The sequence below is a fragment of the Lepus europaeus genome, chromosome 18, assembly GCF_033115175.1.
Source record: "Lepus europaeus isolate LE1 chromosome 18, mLepTim1.pri, whole genome shotgun sequence".
NCBI lineage: Eukaryota > Metazoa > Chordata > Mammalia > Lagomorpha > Leporidae > Lepus > Lepus europaeus.
Window position 1 is genome coordinate 35,225,306 of NC_084844.1, and position 16,940 is coordinate 35,242,245.

Here is a 16,940-nt window from a genome sequence, read left to right on the forward strand (position 1 = left end):
ACGTTTTTAACATTTTAATCCCAAAAGATATTTGCTTTTCTAAGGAATGTGACAAAGTGCATTGTCTCTAATTTGCAAATGCAGTAACTAAGACCTGGAGAGGTTGTGACTGTTGAGATTTGTGGAAAACAGAGATCCCCATCCTTGACCTCTGGAACTGCCACTTCATATCTGAGTGACAGTGGCTTGATTTAGCCAGCAATTAATTTGGTTTGATGTTTTAAAGTAGGAAAGGAAGTACTGATTCCTACCAAAATTTATTTCAGAATGCTTTCTTAATCTGTTGCTGTTGTATTTCATTTAAACCAGTAACACACTGGTCTGTTTTCTGTAGTACACCTGAGCAGGAGCAACTAATGGTGGTGTGGCTAAGTTGGATGATAAAAGAAGAAGCTTACTTTGAGAGGTAAGATGACTTGATTTGTTTCAGTTAGCTAGAAAGCTTTTCTCATTCTTTTTGGAAATCTGTATTTTCTTTTCTGTTTTCACAGCACTTCAGGTGTGTCTGCCTCGTTTGGGGAGATGTTATTGTTGGTGGCCATGTACTTTCACAGCAACCAGCTTAGTGCCATCATTGACTTAGTCTGTTCCACTTTGGGGATGAAGGTAATTTTGTTTTTTTAATCTTCTTTCTAAAAGAAAGTGCTTCTAAGCTGGACATGTTATTGTAGTGTCAAGTAAATAGATTGTTTTCATTTGTGCAATTTTAATTTTTTTGATAGTTTTAAGTTTTATCATGAGCTCCTAGAAAAAATGCACTTGGAGAACACTTATTTGTAAGAATTATAGGCTGGTGCCGCATCTCAATAGGCTAATCCTCTACCTTGTGGCGCTGGCACACCGGGTTCTAGTCCCGGTCGGGGCGCCGGATTCTGTCCCGGTTGCCCCTGTTCCAGTCCAGCTCTTTGCTGTGGCCTGGGAGTGCAGTGGAGAATGACCCAAGTGCTTGGGCCCTGCAGCCACATGGGAGACCAGGAGGAAGCACCTGGCTACTGGCTTCGGATCAGCGCATTGAGGGGTGAACCAATGGCAAAAGAACACCTTTCTCTCTGTCTCTCTCTCTCTCTCACTGTCCACTCTGCCTGTCAAAAAAAAAAAAAAAAAGAAAAAGAAAAAGAAAAAAGAAAGAATTATAAATGTCCAGTGCAGAAAGCTTGGAAAGTACAAAAAAAGAGGAAAAATCTAATTCTGTCATTCAGAAATATCAGCTATACTACAGGCACTTGAGCCAACTGCTCTTCTTTCCCAGGCTGTTAGCAGGGAGCTGGATTGCAAGTGGAGCACTTGGGACTCCAACCAGTGCCTTTTATCTGCTGTGCCACAACGCTGGCCCTACAGTGGGATTTTATATAACTCTGAGGGTACTTCACAAAGTATGTGCAAAAGTAGAATTAAAAAGCAAGCTTATTTTGATGCAAAAATTTTTAAATCCATGTCTACTTTTTTCTTTCTTTCTTTTTTTTTTTTTTTTTTTGACAGGCAGAGTGGACAGTGAGAGAGAGACAGAGAGAAAGGTCTTCCTTTTTGCCGTTGGTTCACCCTCAAATGGCCGCCACAGCTGGCATGCTGTGGCTGGCGCACTGTGCTGATCCGAAGTCAGGAGCCAGGTGCTTCTCTTGGTCTCCCATGGGGTGTAGGACCCAAGCACTTGGGCCATCCTCTACTGCACTCCCGGGCCACAGCAGAGAGCTGGCCTGGAAGAGGGGCAACCGGGACAGAATCTGGTGCCCCTACCGGGACTAGAACCCGGTGTGCCGGCGTTGCTAAGTGGAGGATTAGCCTATTGCGCCACGGCGCCGGCCCTACTTTTTTTTTAATAAACACTTTAGAAGCTTTTTGAGACCCTTCACTTGCATACAGGTATTCACACAACTATGTCTTCATATGCTTACCAGGTTGATTCCTTAGGGTAAAGTTCCTGAAGGCAGTTGACTAAGGAGTATGATTATGATGAGGTGTTTCATTGCCCGATTACCTTTCAGAAAGATGACCCAGTTTAACTGTCCCTGTTGCTGAATGAGAAATTCTGTGCTTGTAAACTCTCACTGTTACTAGGCATTGCCATTTTTCTTAGTCTTTGTAAATTTGATGAAGAATGTTTTTACTTATTTTGTACTTCTTTGTTTACAAGTAAAACTGTAGTTTTTCAAATCTGTGGGTTTTGATTGTTTTCTTTGTGAGAAGAACTCTTTTAGTATCCTAATTTTTCTGTAGAAAGCTGTTTTTATATTGATTCTGTTTCTGAGGGAAAACACACTTTAATGTTGGGTTTGAGACATTATTTCTGAAGCAGAGTGTGTACTTACTTTTTTTTTTTTTAATATTTATTTATTTGAAAGTCAGAGTTAAACAGAGAGAGGAAAGGTAGAGAGGTCTTCCATCTGCTGGTTCACTCCCCAATTGGCCGCAATGGCTAGAGATGCGCCAATCTGAAGCCAGGTACCAGGAGCTTCCTCTGTGTCTCCCACATGGGTGAAGGGACCCAAGGAGTTGGGCCAACTTCTACTGCTTTCCTAGGCCACAGCAGAGAGCTGGATCAGAAATGGAGCAGCCATGTCTCGAACTGGTGCTGAAATGGGATGCTGGTGCTTCGGGCCAGGGTGCTAACCTGCTGCGGCACAGCACCAGTCCCGTGTACTTACATGTGAATACTAAATTTTATATGAGCCCAGCCATTTTAGATAATAAAAGCACCAGAGTAAGTTGTGCTTCATGTATTGGATTTTTACGTGCTGTTGTAATTCTTTTGGTTATTTTAGATTGTAATTAAGCCAAGCTCCTTGAGCAGAATGAAGACTATCTTCACACAGGAAATTTTTACTGAACAGGTATTTTTCTTTTATTCTTATTTATTTAACTTTTCTTTTACAATACCTTTGTGGGGAAACTTGTATATTTCATGTTAAGAGAATAGAATAGCCTTTCTCCATTCCTTTTTAACTTCTTTCTTTTAAGGTTTATTATTTATTTGAAAGTCAAGGGGAGAGAGAGAGAGAGAGAGAGAGAGAGAGAGAGAGAGAGAGAAAACGAGAATGATTGGTCTTGCATCTGCTGGTTCACTTCCCAAATAACCACAATGGCTAGGGCTGGCCTAGGCCAAAGCCAAGAGTCAGGAGCTTCATCCAGATCTCCCACGTGGATATCAGGGGCCCAAATACTTGGGCCGTCTTCTGTTTTTCCCAGGCTGTTAGCAGGAACAGCTGGGACAAGAACTGGCGCCCATATGGGATTTTGGTTCTGTAGGCGGCAGCTTTGCCTGCTATGCCACAACATCGGCCCCTGAGGGGAATCTTTGACAGACACTTAGAGGTCTATGAATGACATCTTTTTTCTTAACATCCATTTTTATTTGCTTGAAAGGCAGAGTTGCAAAAAGAGAGGGAGAGACAGATATATCTTCCATCTTTCACTTGATAGTTTACTCTCCAAATGGCCACAATGGCCAGGGCTGAGCCAGACGAAAGCCAGGAGTTTCTTCCAAGTCTCCCATGTGGATGCAAGGGCCCAAACACCTGGGTTATCCTCCAGTACCTTCTGCAGGTTATTAGCAGAGAACTGAATGAGAAGTAGAGCAGCTGGGACACAAACCAGTGCCCATATGGGATGCTGGTGTTGCAGGTGGCGGCTTTACCTGCTATGCCACAACGCTGGTCCCAAATGTCATTTACATAATGGAAATTTACATTTAGGAAATGTCATTTACATAATGCATTTCCTAAAAGACTCCCCCCCCCCCCCAACAATCCTTTGAGGCAGGTAAAGCAGTATTCTATTTTGTAGATGTAAAAATAGATTCCAATGATAAAGTAACTCCTCCAAAGCCAGTGAGCCCAGATTATATGATTCCTACTTTTGGGGTTTTTACCTTTTTGCATTGCTGTGCATGTATCTATGTTTAAATGCAAAAAAAATAGAGAACTTTATAAATCACTGAATGTATGCTTTTTCATCATTCAAAAGAATTAAAATTAGGAATAATTAATTGTTATCATTTGTAGGGAGTACATTTGAGTACTAATAGTTTATCTACTAATCCTCTCTGGTAAAAATAAGTTTAGATTTGGTTTAACTATATGTATTAATGCTGTTTTTTCCTGCTAGGTTGTTACAGCTCATGCAGTTCGAGTCCCTGTTACGAGTAACCTGAGTGCCAACATCACTGGGTTTTTGCCTATCCATTGTATTTACCAGCTTCTCAGGAGTCGTTCCTTTACCAAGCACAAAGTGTCAATAAAAGTATGATCTTAAATTTATTTTGAAAATTTAGCCCTAGTTAATGCTTTTTCCCCAGCTAATTCTGTTCCAATTTGTGGGCCTTTACTGTTTGTTTTGGGTATGAAAAATGTGCTGCCAGGCTGTGATACAAGTCATGTATGTAGCCATGGTAATTAGGAACCTAATTTCAGATTTCTGAAACAGTATAAATATTACTTAGAAAATGAATGTTATTAATTCTTTTAAATTTTCAGTTATAGCACATGACTATTTCATTAAAACTTAGAAGTTGACATTTTCTTCTTTTTTCCCCCCAGGATTTATTTGTTTATTTGAAAGGCAGAGTTACAGAGAGAGGGAGAGACTGAGAGAGATCTTCCTTCTGCTGGTTCATTCCCAAAATGGCCACAGTGGCCTGCTAGGGCTGGGCCAAGCTGAAGCCAGGAGCCAAGAACTCTGTCCAGGTCTCCCATGTGGGTGTCAGGGGCCCAAGCACTTGTACCATCTTCCATTGCTTTCCCAGCAGGTAGCTAGAATGGAAGTAGAGCAGCTGGGACTCAAACCAGAGCCCATATGGGATAATGGCATTCCAGGTTGTGGCGTAACCTGCTGTGCCACAATACTGGCCCTGGAAGTTGCCATTTTGCTTGCCAAATTGCTGATCAGCTATGACTAGTATTTGTAGATTTGTTACAAGGACACCTAACTAACCTGAAACTTATTTATCTGAAAGGCATTGCACAGAGAGAGAGGGACCGACAGAGCTAGAGAGATCTTTGGTTTCCTGGTTAACTTCCCAAATAGCCACAACAGCCAAGACAGACCCATACTGAAACCAGGAGCCAGGAACTCTATCTGGGTTTCCAGGCACATTAAAAGTAGAACAACTGGAACTCAAATTCTGCATTCTGCAATGGGATGCAATGATGCTGCTCTTTGATGGCCCCAAATTGATACATATTTTAATGTTTCTAATTTTTTATAGTTGGTTATATCCAACAGTTTAAAATCCTCTAAGAAAAGGCTATAACCTAGGAGTTAAAGAAATCTGAATCTTTTTAGAGACATTTTTAAATTTTTAAAATTTTTTTATTTTTTTATTTTATTTTATTTTTTTTGTGACAGGCAGAGTGGATAGTGAGAGAGAGAGACAGAGAGAAAGGTCTTCCTTTTGCTGTTGGTTCACCCTCCAATGGCCACTGCAGCCGGCTCATTGCGCTGATCCGAAGCCAGGAGCCAGGCGCTTCTCCTGGTCTCCCATGCGGGTGCAGGGCCCAAGGACTTAGGCCATCCTCCACTGCCTTCCCGGGCCATAGCAGAGAGCTGGCCTGGAAGGGGGGCAACCGGGATAGAATCTGGCACCCCAACCAGGACTAGAACCTGGTGTGCCGGCGCCGCAAGGCGGAGGATTAGCCTGTTAAGCCACGGTGCTGGCCAATTTTTTCATTTTTTTGACAGGCAGAGTGGACAGTGAGAAAGAGAGACAGAGAGAAAGGTCTTCCTTTGCCGTTGGTTCACCTTCCAATGGCCGCCGTGTCCGGTGCGTTGCGGCCGGCGCACCGTGCTGATCCCAAGGCAGGAGCCAGTTGCTTCTCCTGGTCTCCCATATGGTGCAGGGCCCAAGCACTTGGGCCATCCACCATTGCACTCCTGGGCCATAGCAGAGAACTGGCCTGGAAGAGGGGCAACCGGGACAGAATCCGGTGCCCCGACCGGGACTAGAACCCGGTGTGCTGGCACCACAAGGCGGAGGATTAGCCTGTTGAGCCACGGCGCCGGCCTTTAGAGGCATTTTTATTTACAAAGGAAAATGAACAGTATATGCATGATATATTACCTTTTTTTTTTTTTAAAGATTTAGAGAGAGGTCTTCCCTCTGCTGGTTCACTCCCCAAATGGCAGCAAGGAGCAGAGCTGGGCTGATGTGTGTGCAGGGGCCCAAGCACCCGGGCCATCCTCTACTGCTTTCTCAGGCCATAGCAGAGAGCTGGATTGGAAGTAGAAATGCTGGGACAGAAACCGGTGCCGATATGGGATGCTGGTGCTGCAGACCAGGGCCTTAACCCACTGTACCATAGTGCCAACCGATATATTACATTTAATTGTTCTTGTTTTTATGATTTAGTGAAATTATTTTTTAGCTAGAATGCATCTTCTACATTTTTTTTTTTTTTTGATTTTTGATAGGCAGAGTGGACAGTGAGAGAGAGACAGAGAGAAAGGTCCTCCTTTTGCCGTTGGTTCACCCTCCAATGGCCGCCGCGGTAGGCGCGCTGCGGCCGGCGCACCGCGCTGTTCCGATGGCAGGAGCCAGGTACTTCTCCTGGTCTCCCATGGGGTGCAGGGCCCAAGGACTTGGGCCATCCTCCACTGCACTCCCTGGCCACAGCAGAGAGCTGGCCTGTAAGAGGGGCAACAGGATTGGTGTCCCGACCGGGACTAGAACCCGGTGTGCTAGCGCCACAAGTTGGAGGATTAGCCTAGTGAGCTGCGGCGCCGGCCCATCTTCTACATTTTTTAATTTTTATCATTGTAAAAGAGCTATAAACTAAGAGTGTGAATATATACCTGCCATTTCTACATGTCTTCTATCCAGTGACAGTCAAGTGGGATCTTCTGTAAGTGCTTATAAGCTACTTTCTTTGAGTTCTGAGGATTTGCTATGTGGACCTATCCCTCTACCCAAATTCCTCTTTACCGTGCAGTCTTCTATGGCAACACACATCGTATTCTGCATACAGATATAGTAGGGACTGAGACTCTGTTTCTCACTGCTTAAAAATTAATTGATTACTCTCATAGCTAAGCTTCTCATTATTTTAGGTTCATCTAACACTGCAAAATATTTTCTATTAGGATATAAAAGTAGTTCATATTTTAAATCAAAGGCAATTATGAAACTTAGTAATCTATTTGGAGCTACCAACAATGAATAATGAGTTTCATAGACTCACCACCACATAAAATCATTTGTGCCTCTATGATTTCGCATGTGTTTTCTTATTGCCACAATTGACTCACTGCCTATAACCTTCTATTTTAGGACTGGATTTATAGACAGCTGTGTGAAACCTCCACTCCACTCCATCCCCAGTTACTTCCTCTGATCGATGTGTACATAAATTCTATACTGACTCCTGCATCTAAATCTAATCCAGAAGCCACTAATCAGCCAGTCACAGAACAGGAGATACTCAATATTTTCCAAGGAGTCATTGGGGTAAAATAATGTCCTTCTACATTTATTAACTTATTTTCCTTCTATGTATTCTGCTGAGTTATTCTACTTTTTCTTTTTGGCTATCAAAACTTCAGGTTCTGATAAACTTGAGTTTAAAATGAGATTACATTTCCTCAGATCACTTGTGAAAACTGAAGAATGATACTAGTTTAAACCATTTGTCAAAGGAACACCTTTTGAGGAATTATTTATTTAGTTATAAGAGATTTATTTATTTATTTGAAAGGCAGAGTTACAGAGATAGGGAGAGATTTTCCATTGGCTGGTTTACTCCCCCAAATGGTTGCAATGGCTGGGGTTGGCCTGGCCAAAGCTTGGAGTCTAGAACTCTGTCTGGGTTTCCCATGTGGATGCAGGGGCCCAAGCACTTGGGTCATTCTGCTGCTGCTTTCCCAAGTGCATTAGCAGAGAGCTGGATCTGAAGAACAGCTGGGACTCCAACTGGCACTCATATAGGGTGCTGTGTCACTTGCTGCGCCACAATGCTGGCTCCTTGAGCAATTGTTGTTTTTAAAGGATTATTTTTATTTATTTATTCGAAAGAGAGTTACAGTGAGGAGAGATCAGAGAAAGGAGAGTTATACAGATACAGAGAGAGATCTTCCATCTGCTGGTTTACTGCCCAAATGGCTGCAGTGACTGGGCTCAGCCCGGTTGAAGTCAGAATATTTTTCTGGGGCTCTCAAATGAGTGCAGGAACCCAAGGACTTGGGCCATCCTCTGCTGCTTGCCTAGGCATGTAAAGCAGGGAGCTGGATTGAAGTGGAGCAGCTGGAACTTGAATCACCATCCATATGAGATGCTGGCGCTGCAGGCTGTGGCTTTAATCCTCTGTAACATAGAACCGGCCGCGGGAATTCTTTTAAAAGCTTTTTTTTTTTTTTTTTGACAGGCAGAGTGGATAGTGAAAGAGAGAGACAGAGAGAAAGGTCTTCCTTTTTGCCGTTGGTTCACCCTCCAATGGCCGCTGCGGCCAGTGCACCGCGCTGGTCCGAAGGCAGAGCCAGGTGCTTCTCCTGGTCTCCCATGGGGTGCAGGGCCCAAGCACTTGAGCCATCCTCCACTGCACTCCCTGGCCATAGCAGAGAGCTGGCCTGGAAGAGGGGCAACCGGGACAGAATCCGGTGCCCCGACCGGGACTAGAACCTGGTGTGCTAGCGCCACAAGGCGGAGGATTAGCCTATTGAGCCACAGCGCCGGCCTAAAGCTTTGTTTTAAAGTCTAAAAGGAGCCCTGGAGTTTGTGTGTATACATATAATTGTGATACATTTTTTAAAAAGATTTTTGTTTTATTTATTTGAAAGAGTTGTAGAGAGAGGTAGAGACAGAGAGAGAAGTCTTTCATCCACTGGTTCACTTCCCAAATGGCTGCAACGGCCGGAGCTGCACCTATCCGAAGCCAGGAGCCAGCAACTTCCTCTGGGTCTCCCATGTGGGTGCAGGGGCCCAAGGACTTGGGCCAACTTCTGCTGCTATCCCAGGCCATAGCAGAGAGCTGGATCGGAACTGGAGCAGCCGTGATTAGAACTGGCGCCCATTTGGGATGCCGGTGCTTCAGGCCAGGGCTTTAACCGGCTGTGCCACAGAATTGTGATACATTTTAACACATTCAACAAAGCTTTGTGAAGCTTCCCAGGAATCTAAGATATACCTAGGTTCATTTCTGGGAAATTTGATGAAAATGTTTTTTCCCTATTTAGTTAGAAAAGGGAAAAAAAAGCTACATTTTTTCACATGTATATTTAAATACTTAGAATTTAATATTACTGGGTATTTAATATAGTATCTTGTTTATGAAGTGCTTTCTTCATGATACTTTCAGATTAACACTTGAGACTGAGTAAGCCTGCCAGAAGCTGCCTATTGAAAATGCTGTTGAGTGGTAGCTAAAGTCTCTTTTTGTCCTGTCTTAAAGACTGGTTAAGTATTTTGCCTTTCATCTCCATACCTTCACAATTTTCTTTTAACTGCAAGTTGTCTCTTTCAGTTTAATGCAGACATTTCTCCCATTTTATCCAAGCTAGGAGCAGCATCACTGCTTAGTTTATTTTGATGCTTTTATTTTCAATAAAACCCAAAACCAAACCAAACAGCCCTCATGGGATTTAAAGTGTTTTCAAGTGTTTACAATGCTCCCTCCAGGGGGACAACCTCCGCCTTCCTCAGCGTTTCAGTATCACAGCACAGCTTTTGGTGCTCTACTATATACTGTCTTACGAAGAGGCTCTCCTGGCAAACACGAAGACTTTAGGTAAGTTTTGCACTTAGGAGTGCTTCTGGTGGAAGTTCATTTTATTTTATTATAATTTGTTACTTTGCAAACTGTTATGTGATAAAATAAGGGCAGGTATTTTAATGCACTTTAGCATCATTTTATAATCCTTGCACTCTGGGCACTGTATACTTGATAGGTGAGTGCTACTGTGTGGGCACATAACTACCCTTAACAGCTCAGTCTTCTTTTGGCAGGCTCAATTTTAATACATGAATGAATTGTCTGTATTGTGACAATTTTATTGATCTCATTCATTAAATAGAAGTTGACATAAAAGGAAGGAGCTGTAACTGAAATTTTTGCTTGATTTCAGTTGTTACCCTGTCTTCTTTCTGTTAATGTTAGCAATAATAACCTTATCAAAGCAATAGGAAAAAAATAAACAGTTAAAGATTTTCCTTACACCATTACAGTTATCACTGAATTGAGTTTTCTTTCTTTCTTTCTTTCTTTTTTTTAAAGATTTATTTATTTAAGAATTAGAGTTATAGACATACAGAGGGAGAGGCAGAGAGAAAGAGAGAGGGAGGGAGGGAGCAGTCTGCTTGTTCACTCACAAATGGCTTCAATAGCCAGAGCTGAGCTGATCTGAAGCCAGGAGCTTCCTCTCGGTTTCTCATGTGGGTGCAGAGGCCCAAGCACTTGGGCCATCCACTGCTTTCCCAGGTCATAATCAGGGAGCTGGATCGGAAGAGAAGCAGTCAGGACATGAGCCAGCATCCATATAGGATGCTGGCACCACAGACGAAGCTTAACCTACTGTGCTATAGCGTTGGCCACACAGTGGTTTTGTTTTTAAAACCTGTAAATTAAAGTTAGTTTTCAGTATTTGGAAGATCAGTTTCTTTTTGTTCAAAGTATTGTATTTTAAATATATTGTAAATTCTCACTTGTGTTTTTTTTTCCTGATTATAATTGTATTAAGGTTATACAGATGCTACCGGTAACTTTTATTATAGTCTTTGTCATAGTAGGGAAAGATGGCTTAGTAATAAGTATTAGGTAATAGTCTCTCACTGCTATTCACATATAGACAGTGAATTCTCTGATTATGAGAATTTTTATTTAATAAATAGTTCCTAGAAGAATGACATACTGAGAGCTGTTCTAGGGAGAATTTAGAATACTAATACTGTTAGCAGGGAACCAAATACACCTTAGTTTTTATCTTAATGGGTCAAGTTTGAGAGCAAGAAGTGAAGGTTGACTCAGAAGTTTTGGCCTGAGCATAAAGGAGAGCGGTCTGGCATTCTGCCGCAGTGGATTGAGCTGCATCCCAAATTGGAGTGCCAGTTCGAGTCCTGGCTGCTCTGCTTCTGATCCAGCTTCCTGCTATTGCACCTGGGAAGGTAGCAGATGATGGCCCAAGTACCTGGGTCCCTATCACCTATGTGAGAGCCTTAGTTGGGGTTCCTGGCTCCTGGGTTTGGCCTGACAGCCCTGGCTATTGTGGCCATTTGGGGAGTGAACTGGTAAGTAGAGGATCTCTTTTTTTCTCTGTCTCTGTCATTTTGCCTTTCAAATAAATAATATAAATATTTTTTAAAATTAATTTATTATGTTTTTTTTGACAGGCAGAGTTAGACAGTGAGAGAGAGACAAAGAGAAAGGTCTCCCTTTTCCATTGGTTCACCCCCAAGATGGCCGCTACGGCCAGCGCTGCACTGATCCAAAGCCAGGAACCAGGTGCTTCCTCCTGGTCTCCTATGCTGCTGCAGGGTCCAAGCACTTGGGCCATCCTCCACTGCCTTCACAGGCCATAGCAGAGAGCTGGACTGGAAGAGGAGCAACCGGGACAGAATCCGGCATTCCAACTTGGACTAGAATCCGGGGTGCCGGCACCGCAGGTGGAGAATTAGCCTAGTGAGCTCAGGTGCCGGCCAATAATATAAATCTTTATTATTATTATTATTATTTGTTTATTTATTTATTTATTTTTTGACAGGCAGAGTGGATAGTAAGAGAGAGAGACAGAGAGAAAGGTCTTCCTTTTTGCCGTTGGTTCACTCTCCAATGGCCGCTGCGGCCGACACATCTCGCTGATCCGAAGGCAGGAGCCAGGTGCTTCTCCTGGTCTCCCATGCGGGTGCAGGGCCCAAGGACTTAGGCCATCTTCCACTGCCTTCCCAGGCCATAGCAGAGAGCTGGCCTGGAAGAGGGGCAACCGGGATAGAATCTGGTGCCCTAACCGGGACTAGAACCTGGTATGCCGGCGCCACAAAGCGGAGGATTAGCCTGTTAAGCCACGGCGCCGGCAATATAAATTTTAAAAACAAAAAAAGAGCCTGCAGATGGGCCAGGTTTGTAGGAGAACAGGAGCTAGCTTTGGACATGTTGAGATGTCTGTTAGATGTCAGGTGAACGTGTTGCATAGTGATCTGTATGTGTGGGCTAGAATTTAGGGGAGATATTTGTACCAAAGCTTTGAGACTGTTTGGCATATGTGTGATATTTAAAATCATCAACATTAAGTGAGATCACCAAGGGATGGAGAATAGGAGGAAAACCAGGAGCACATGGGGCATCCTGGATGCCAAGAGAAGACTATTTGAAAGGGGAGCTTGTGATCACTAATGTCAAATGATCCTGATAGAGAAGTTAGAACTAAGGCTTAGCTAATGGCTGCATATAGCTTGCTAGAGATCATTTCACCTTTAGAGTTTCACTGGCACAGTATCCGAACGAAAGCCTGATTGTAGTGGATTCAAAAGGGAATCAGAGGAGACATGCTGGAGACAGTGAGAAGAGATAACTCCGGGACCGGCACCGTGGTGCCTTAGGCTAAGCCTCTGCCTGCAATGCTGGCATCCCATAAGGGTGCTGGTTCTAGTCCTGGCTGCTTCTGCCCTCTGCTATGGCTTGGGAAAGCAGTGGAAGATGGCCCAAGTACTTGAGCCCCTGCACCCATGTGGGAGTCCTGGAAGAAGCTCCTAGCTCCTGGCTTTGGATTGGCCCAGGTCTGGCCATTGTGGCTGTCTGGGGAGTGAACCAGCGAATGGAAGCCCTTTCTCTCTGTCTCTCTTCTGTCTGTAACTCTACCTCTCAATAAATAAATAAAGACTTTTTAAAAAAAGAGACAGGGCTGGCGCCGTGGCTCACTTGGTTAATCCTCTGCCTGTGGCGCCAGCATCCCATATGGGTGCCTGGTTCTAGTCCTGGTTGCTCCTCTTCCAGTCCAGCTCTCTGCTGTGGCCCAGGAGTGCAGTGGAGGATGGCCCAAGTCCTTGGGCCCTGCACCCCATGGGAGACCAGGAAGAAGCACCTGGCTCCTGGCTTCGGATCGGCAGACCTCCAGCTGGAGCGGCCATCTGGGGGGTGAACCAATGGAAGGAAGACCTTTCTCTCTGTCTCTCTCTCACTGTCTAACTCTATCTGTAAAAAAAAAAAAAAAAAGAGAGAGAGACAGATCTTTTAATGAGTTGTAAATAGGCAGAGAGAAATGATGTGGTAATTGATGAGGAAAATGAGTTCAGAAGAGGAAGAAGCCTTGTTTTTAAAAAAATGAAAGAAGAGAAAATTAGTATGCTGTTGAGTATGTATCTATGGAGGAGGGTGGATTGATGAAACAGGAGAGGGAACAAATCCTGGAGTGATGTCTTTCATATGTAGGAGGAAGTGGGATGTAGAAAGCAAGTAGAAAGATTGGCCTTTCCCTGGAGGACTTTTCCTCCTCGTTAGGAGATTTTTTTCCTAGTTTAGTTTCTCAAATCCAGGGAAACAGATTCATGTAACTGTAGAATGTGTCACAACATGAGAAAGTTTTGCTCTTCTGGAGGCAAAGCAATGATTATTTTTTCTGAGATGTATTCCTACCTGTGAAATTGTATTGTAGCTTTAGCATCCTGCTCACTGTTCTGTGATTGTGGGCCTTTAATAAATATTATTGGCAGCTTCCAGGTCGTTGCAGAAGCTCTAAAACAGAATTCTGAAACTTGAGTAGAGTCAAGAAAATATCATAGCCATTTTGAAAAGTATGTTTAGATGTATACATTTTTGTTTGTTTTAGAATATTTTTAAGATACTTCTTTTTATTTTTTTAACAGTTTATTTATTTGGGAGGTAGAGTTACAGACAGTGAGAGGTAGACACAGAGAGAGGTCTTCCATCTGCTGGTTCACTCCCCAAATGGTCATAACGGCCGGAGCTGTGCCGATCTGAAGCCATAAGCCAGGAGCTTCTTCTTGGTCTCCCATGCGGGTACAGGGGCCCAAGCACCTGGGCCATCCTCCACTGCTTTCCCAGGCCATAGCAGAGAGCTGGATTGGAAGAGGAACAGCTGGGACCAGAACTGGCACCCATATGGGATGTGTTTTAGTTAAGTATTTATCCAAAAGAATACATTTAAGAACTGAGGAATAATAAGTAAGAAATCTCAGTGTACTATTACCTGATTAATATCAGAAGATTATCGTTCTATTTCAGATTTTTATGCTTAAAAATATTGTTTCCTGTTTCTTAAACCTGAGAATTTTATTTTTAGATACTTTTGAAATTAAAGACAATCATAATTAATATTGGCCGTATAAGGAGCTATTTATCTGTTCCTAATGCAACCAATAGGATCCTAAAGACCATCTCACTCTTCAATAAGTAAAAGCCATTACTTGATTAACTCACCCTCATGCTTCACTTCATTTAGTAATGAAGTCCTTCTTGGTGACCAGCAGAAGACGACACTTTTTCTAGTACTAGGAAAGCCATTTGTGTTCACTGGCTTTAAATTACTGAACTTGAGGTTTTCCTTTGTACTTGATAGTTTTCCTCTGATAAGAAAGTTACTTCATCTGCCCCTTTCAAGAGAAACCTTTCAGCAAGCATTGACAAATTTTGTTTCTTAGCAGCTTGAAGTTTTAGAGCTGTAAAACTTAGAGTTAAATCAAGTGTTGACAAAAAATACGGGAACTATGGCTGCAGGAGGAAGGTTTGATTGAAGGTATGAGAAACTGAAGATAGGGAAGTTGTCTTTAGTAGATATTAAGGGATGAGTAGGCACTGATGGAATTTTAAAAAAATGGACTTGCTGGCTGAAGGTATGAGTTGTAAGAGAATGAAGTTGAATTCATATTGCCTAACTTCCTTTAGGAAGAGTCTGTCACTCCTGCTGTATGTGATATGATTATATTAAGGATCTGGAAAGTAAGCCTTCTGTTCATGATTGTGTTCATCAAATCTAATTTGATTTTCCAAGTAAAATCTTTAGATTTTCTTTATTTATTTGAAAGGCAAAGTTACAGAGAGGCAGAGACAGAGAGAGAAAGAGAGAGAGAGAGAGGTCTTCCATCTACTGGTTCACTCACAGATGGCCACAATGGCTGGAGCTGCGCCGATCCGAAGCCAGGGGCCTGGAGCTTCTTCTGGGTGTCCCTTGTGGGTACAGCAGCCAAGGACTTGAGCTGTCTTCTACTGCTTTCCCAGCCCATAGCAGAGAGCTGAATCAGAAGTGGAGCAGCCGGGGCCTGTGCTGTGGTGCAGTGGGTTAAAGGCCTGGCCTGAAGCACCGGCATCCCATATGGGCGCCAGTTCTAGTCCCGGCTGCTCTTCTTCCAATCCAGCTCTCTTCTATGGCCTGGGAAAGCAGCAGAAGATGGCCCCTGCACCTACATGGGAGACCCGGAAGAAAATCCTGGCTCCTGCCTTCGGATCGGCAGAGCTCCAGCCATTGCAGCGATCTGGGGTGAACCAGCGGATGAAAGACCTCTCTCTGTGTCTCTACCTCTCTCTGTAACTCTTTCAAATAAATAAAATAAATCTTTAAAAGAAAAATAAGTGGAGCAGCCAGGACTCAAACCAGTACCCATATGGGATGCTGACACTGTAGGCGGTGGCTTTACTTGTCAATAATTCTTTTAGTATACTTTTGTAGGTGGCTTCTCTCACCTATTATGAGTTTTATTATCATTTGAATTCTAGCACATTTTTACCCTTTGCTATGTTCTTGCTGTCTTGTGATCCACTGTTTTGGTAGTGATTTTGCACCTTTATGTGCTGTATTCACAGATTAAATGAATTAAAAGCACCTTAACTTTGTTTTTTGTTGTTGTTGTTGTTCCCTTTTGAGTTGAAGTTAAAATTTCTATTTTTCCTGACACGTTATTCATGTTATACTTTTTATCTTTGATTGACAGCTGCCATGCAAAGGAAGCCCAAATCATATTCCTCTTCTTTGATGGATCAGATTCCTATCAAATTCCTTATTCGACAGGCGCAAGGGCTGCAGCAGGAGTTGGGAGGTATATTTGTTTTATTTGTTCTTTATGTTAAAGTTGATTTTTTTAAAAAATACTGTATCATTTATAATGTTATAAAATGTAGTAATAGATGCTCAGGGTTAAAAATTCAAACAATTCCTGTGGAAAATTCCTCTCTACTTCCCTCACTAAATCCATCCCTGCAAACTACCCCTCAACCCAGAAAAACCACAGCTGTTTTCAGTTGAGTACGTATGTTCATACATTTTCACCTTGTAGCATGAACCATATGAAATTGTAGGTATTTCAGCTTTTTTTTTTTTTTATTAAGGAACAGGACAGTAGTGTTTGTTTTTCTTTTTTAAGATTTATTTATTTTACTTGAAAGAGTTACAAGAGGCAGAGAGAAAGAGTGAGAGTGAGAGAGAGAGAGAGAGATTGATATTCTATCCACTGATTCACTCCCTAAATGGTTGTAATGGCTGGAGCTGGGCCAATCTGAAGCCAGGAGTCAGGAGCTTCTTCCGGGTCTCCCATGTGGGTGCAGGGGCCAAGCTCTTGAACCATCTTCTGCTGCTTTCTCAGGCCATAGCAGAGAGCTGGATCAGAAGTGGAGTAGCTGTGACTAGAACCGGTGCCCATATGGGATGTCAGCACTGCAGGCAGCGGCTTTCCATGTTATGCCACAGCACTGGCCCAAGACTATTAGTTTTAATTGGTCCAGCTTTATGAATCTGATTACATTTGAGATACCTTAGATATCACTTATCCCAATCTCTTTTTTTTTCTCTTTTTATTTATTTTCATTTTATATGAAAGGCAGATGGGAGGGGGTCAGTAAGAGGAGGGAGGAAGGGGGGGAGAGAGAGAGACTTTCTATGTGCTGATTCACTCCCTAAATGCATATAAGAACCAGGTCTGGGCTAGGCTGAAGCCAGGAGCCCAGAACTCTATCTGGGTGTGTGTAACCCACATTGTTGGCAATTACCCAAGTACTTGAGCCATTGTCTACTGCCTTCTA

At 43.0% G+C, this 16,940-nt stretch overlaps 1 protein-coding gene across 1 annotated transcript in view; it reads left to right on the top strand.

Annotated features, from left to right (window-relative positions):
* INTS2 (integrator complex subunit 2) overlaps positions 1-16,940 on the top strand; it is a 67,463-nt gene that overhangs the window by 26,900 nt on the left and 23,623 nt on the right. The window contains 7 exon segments of the mRNA XM_062215822.1: positions 335-406; positions 492-606; positions 2,760-2,828; positions 4,102-4,236; positions 7,259-7,435; positions 9,599-9,707; positions 15,857-15,961. Of these exon segments, the coding sequence (XP_062071806.1) occupies positions 335-406; positions 492-606; positions 2,760-2,828; positions 4,102-4,236; positions 7,259-7,435; positions 9,599-9,707; positions 15,857-15,961 (782 nt within the window).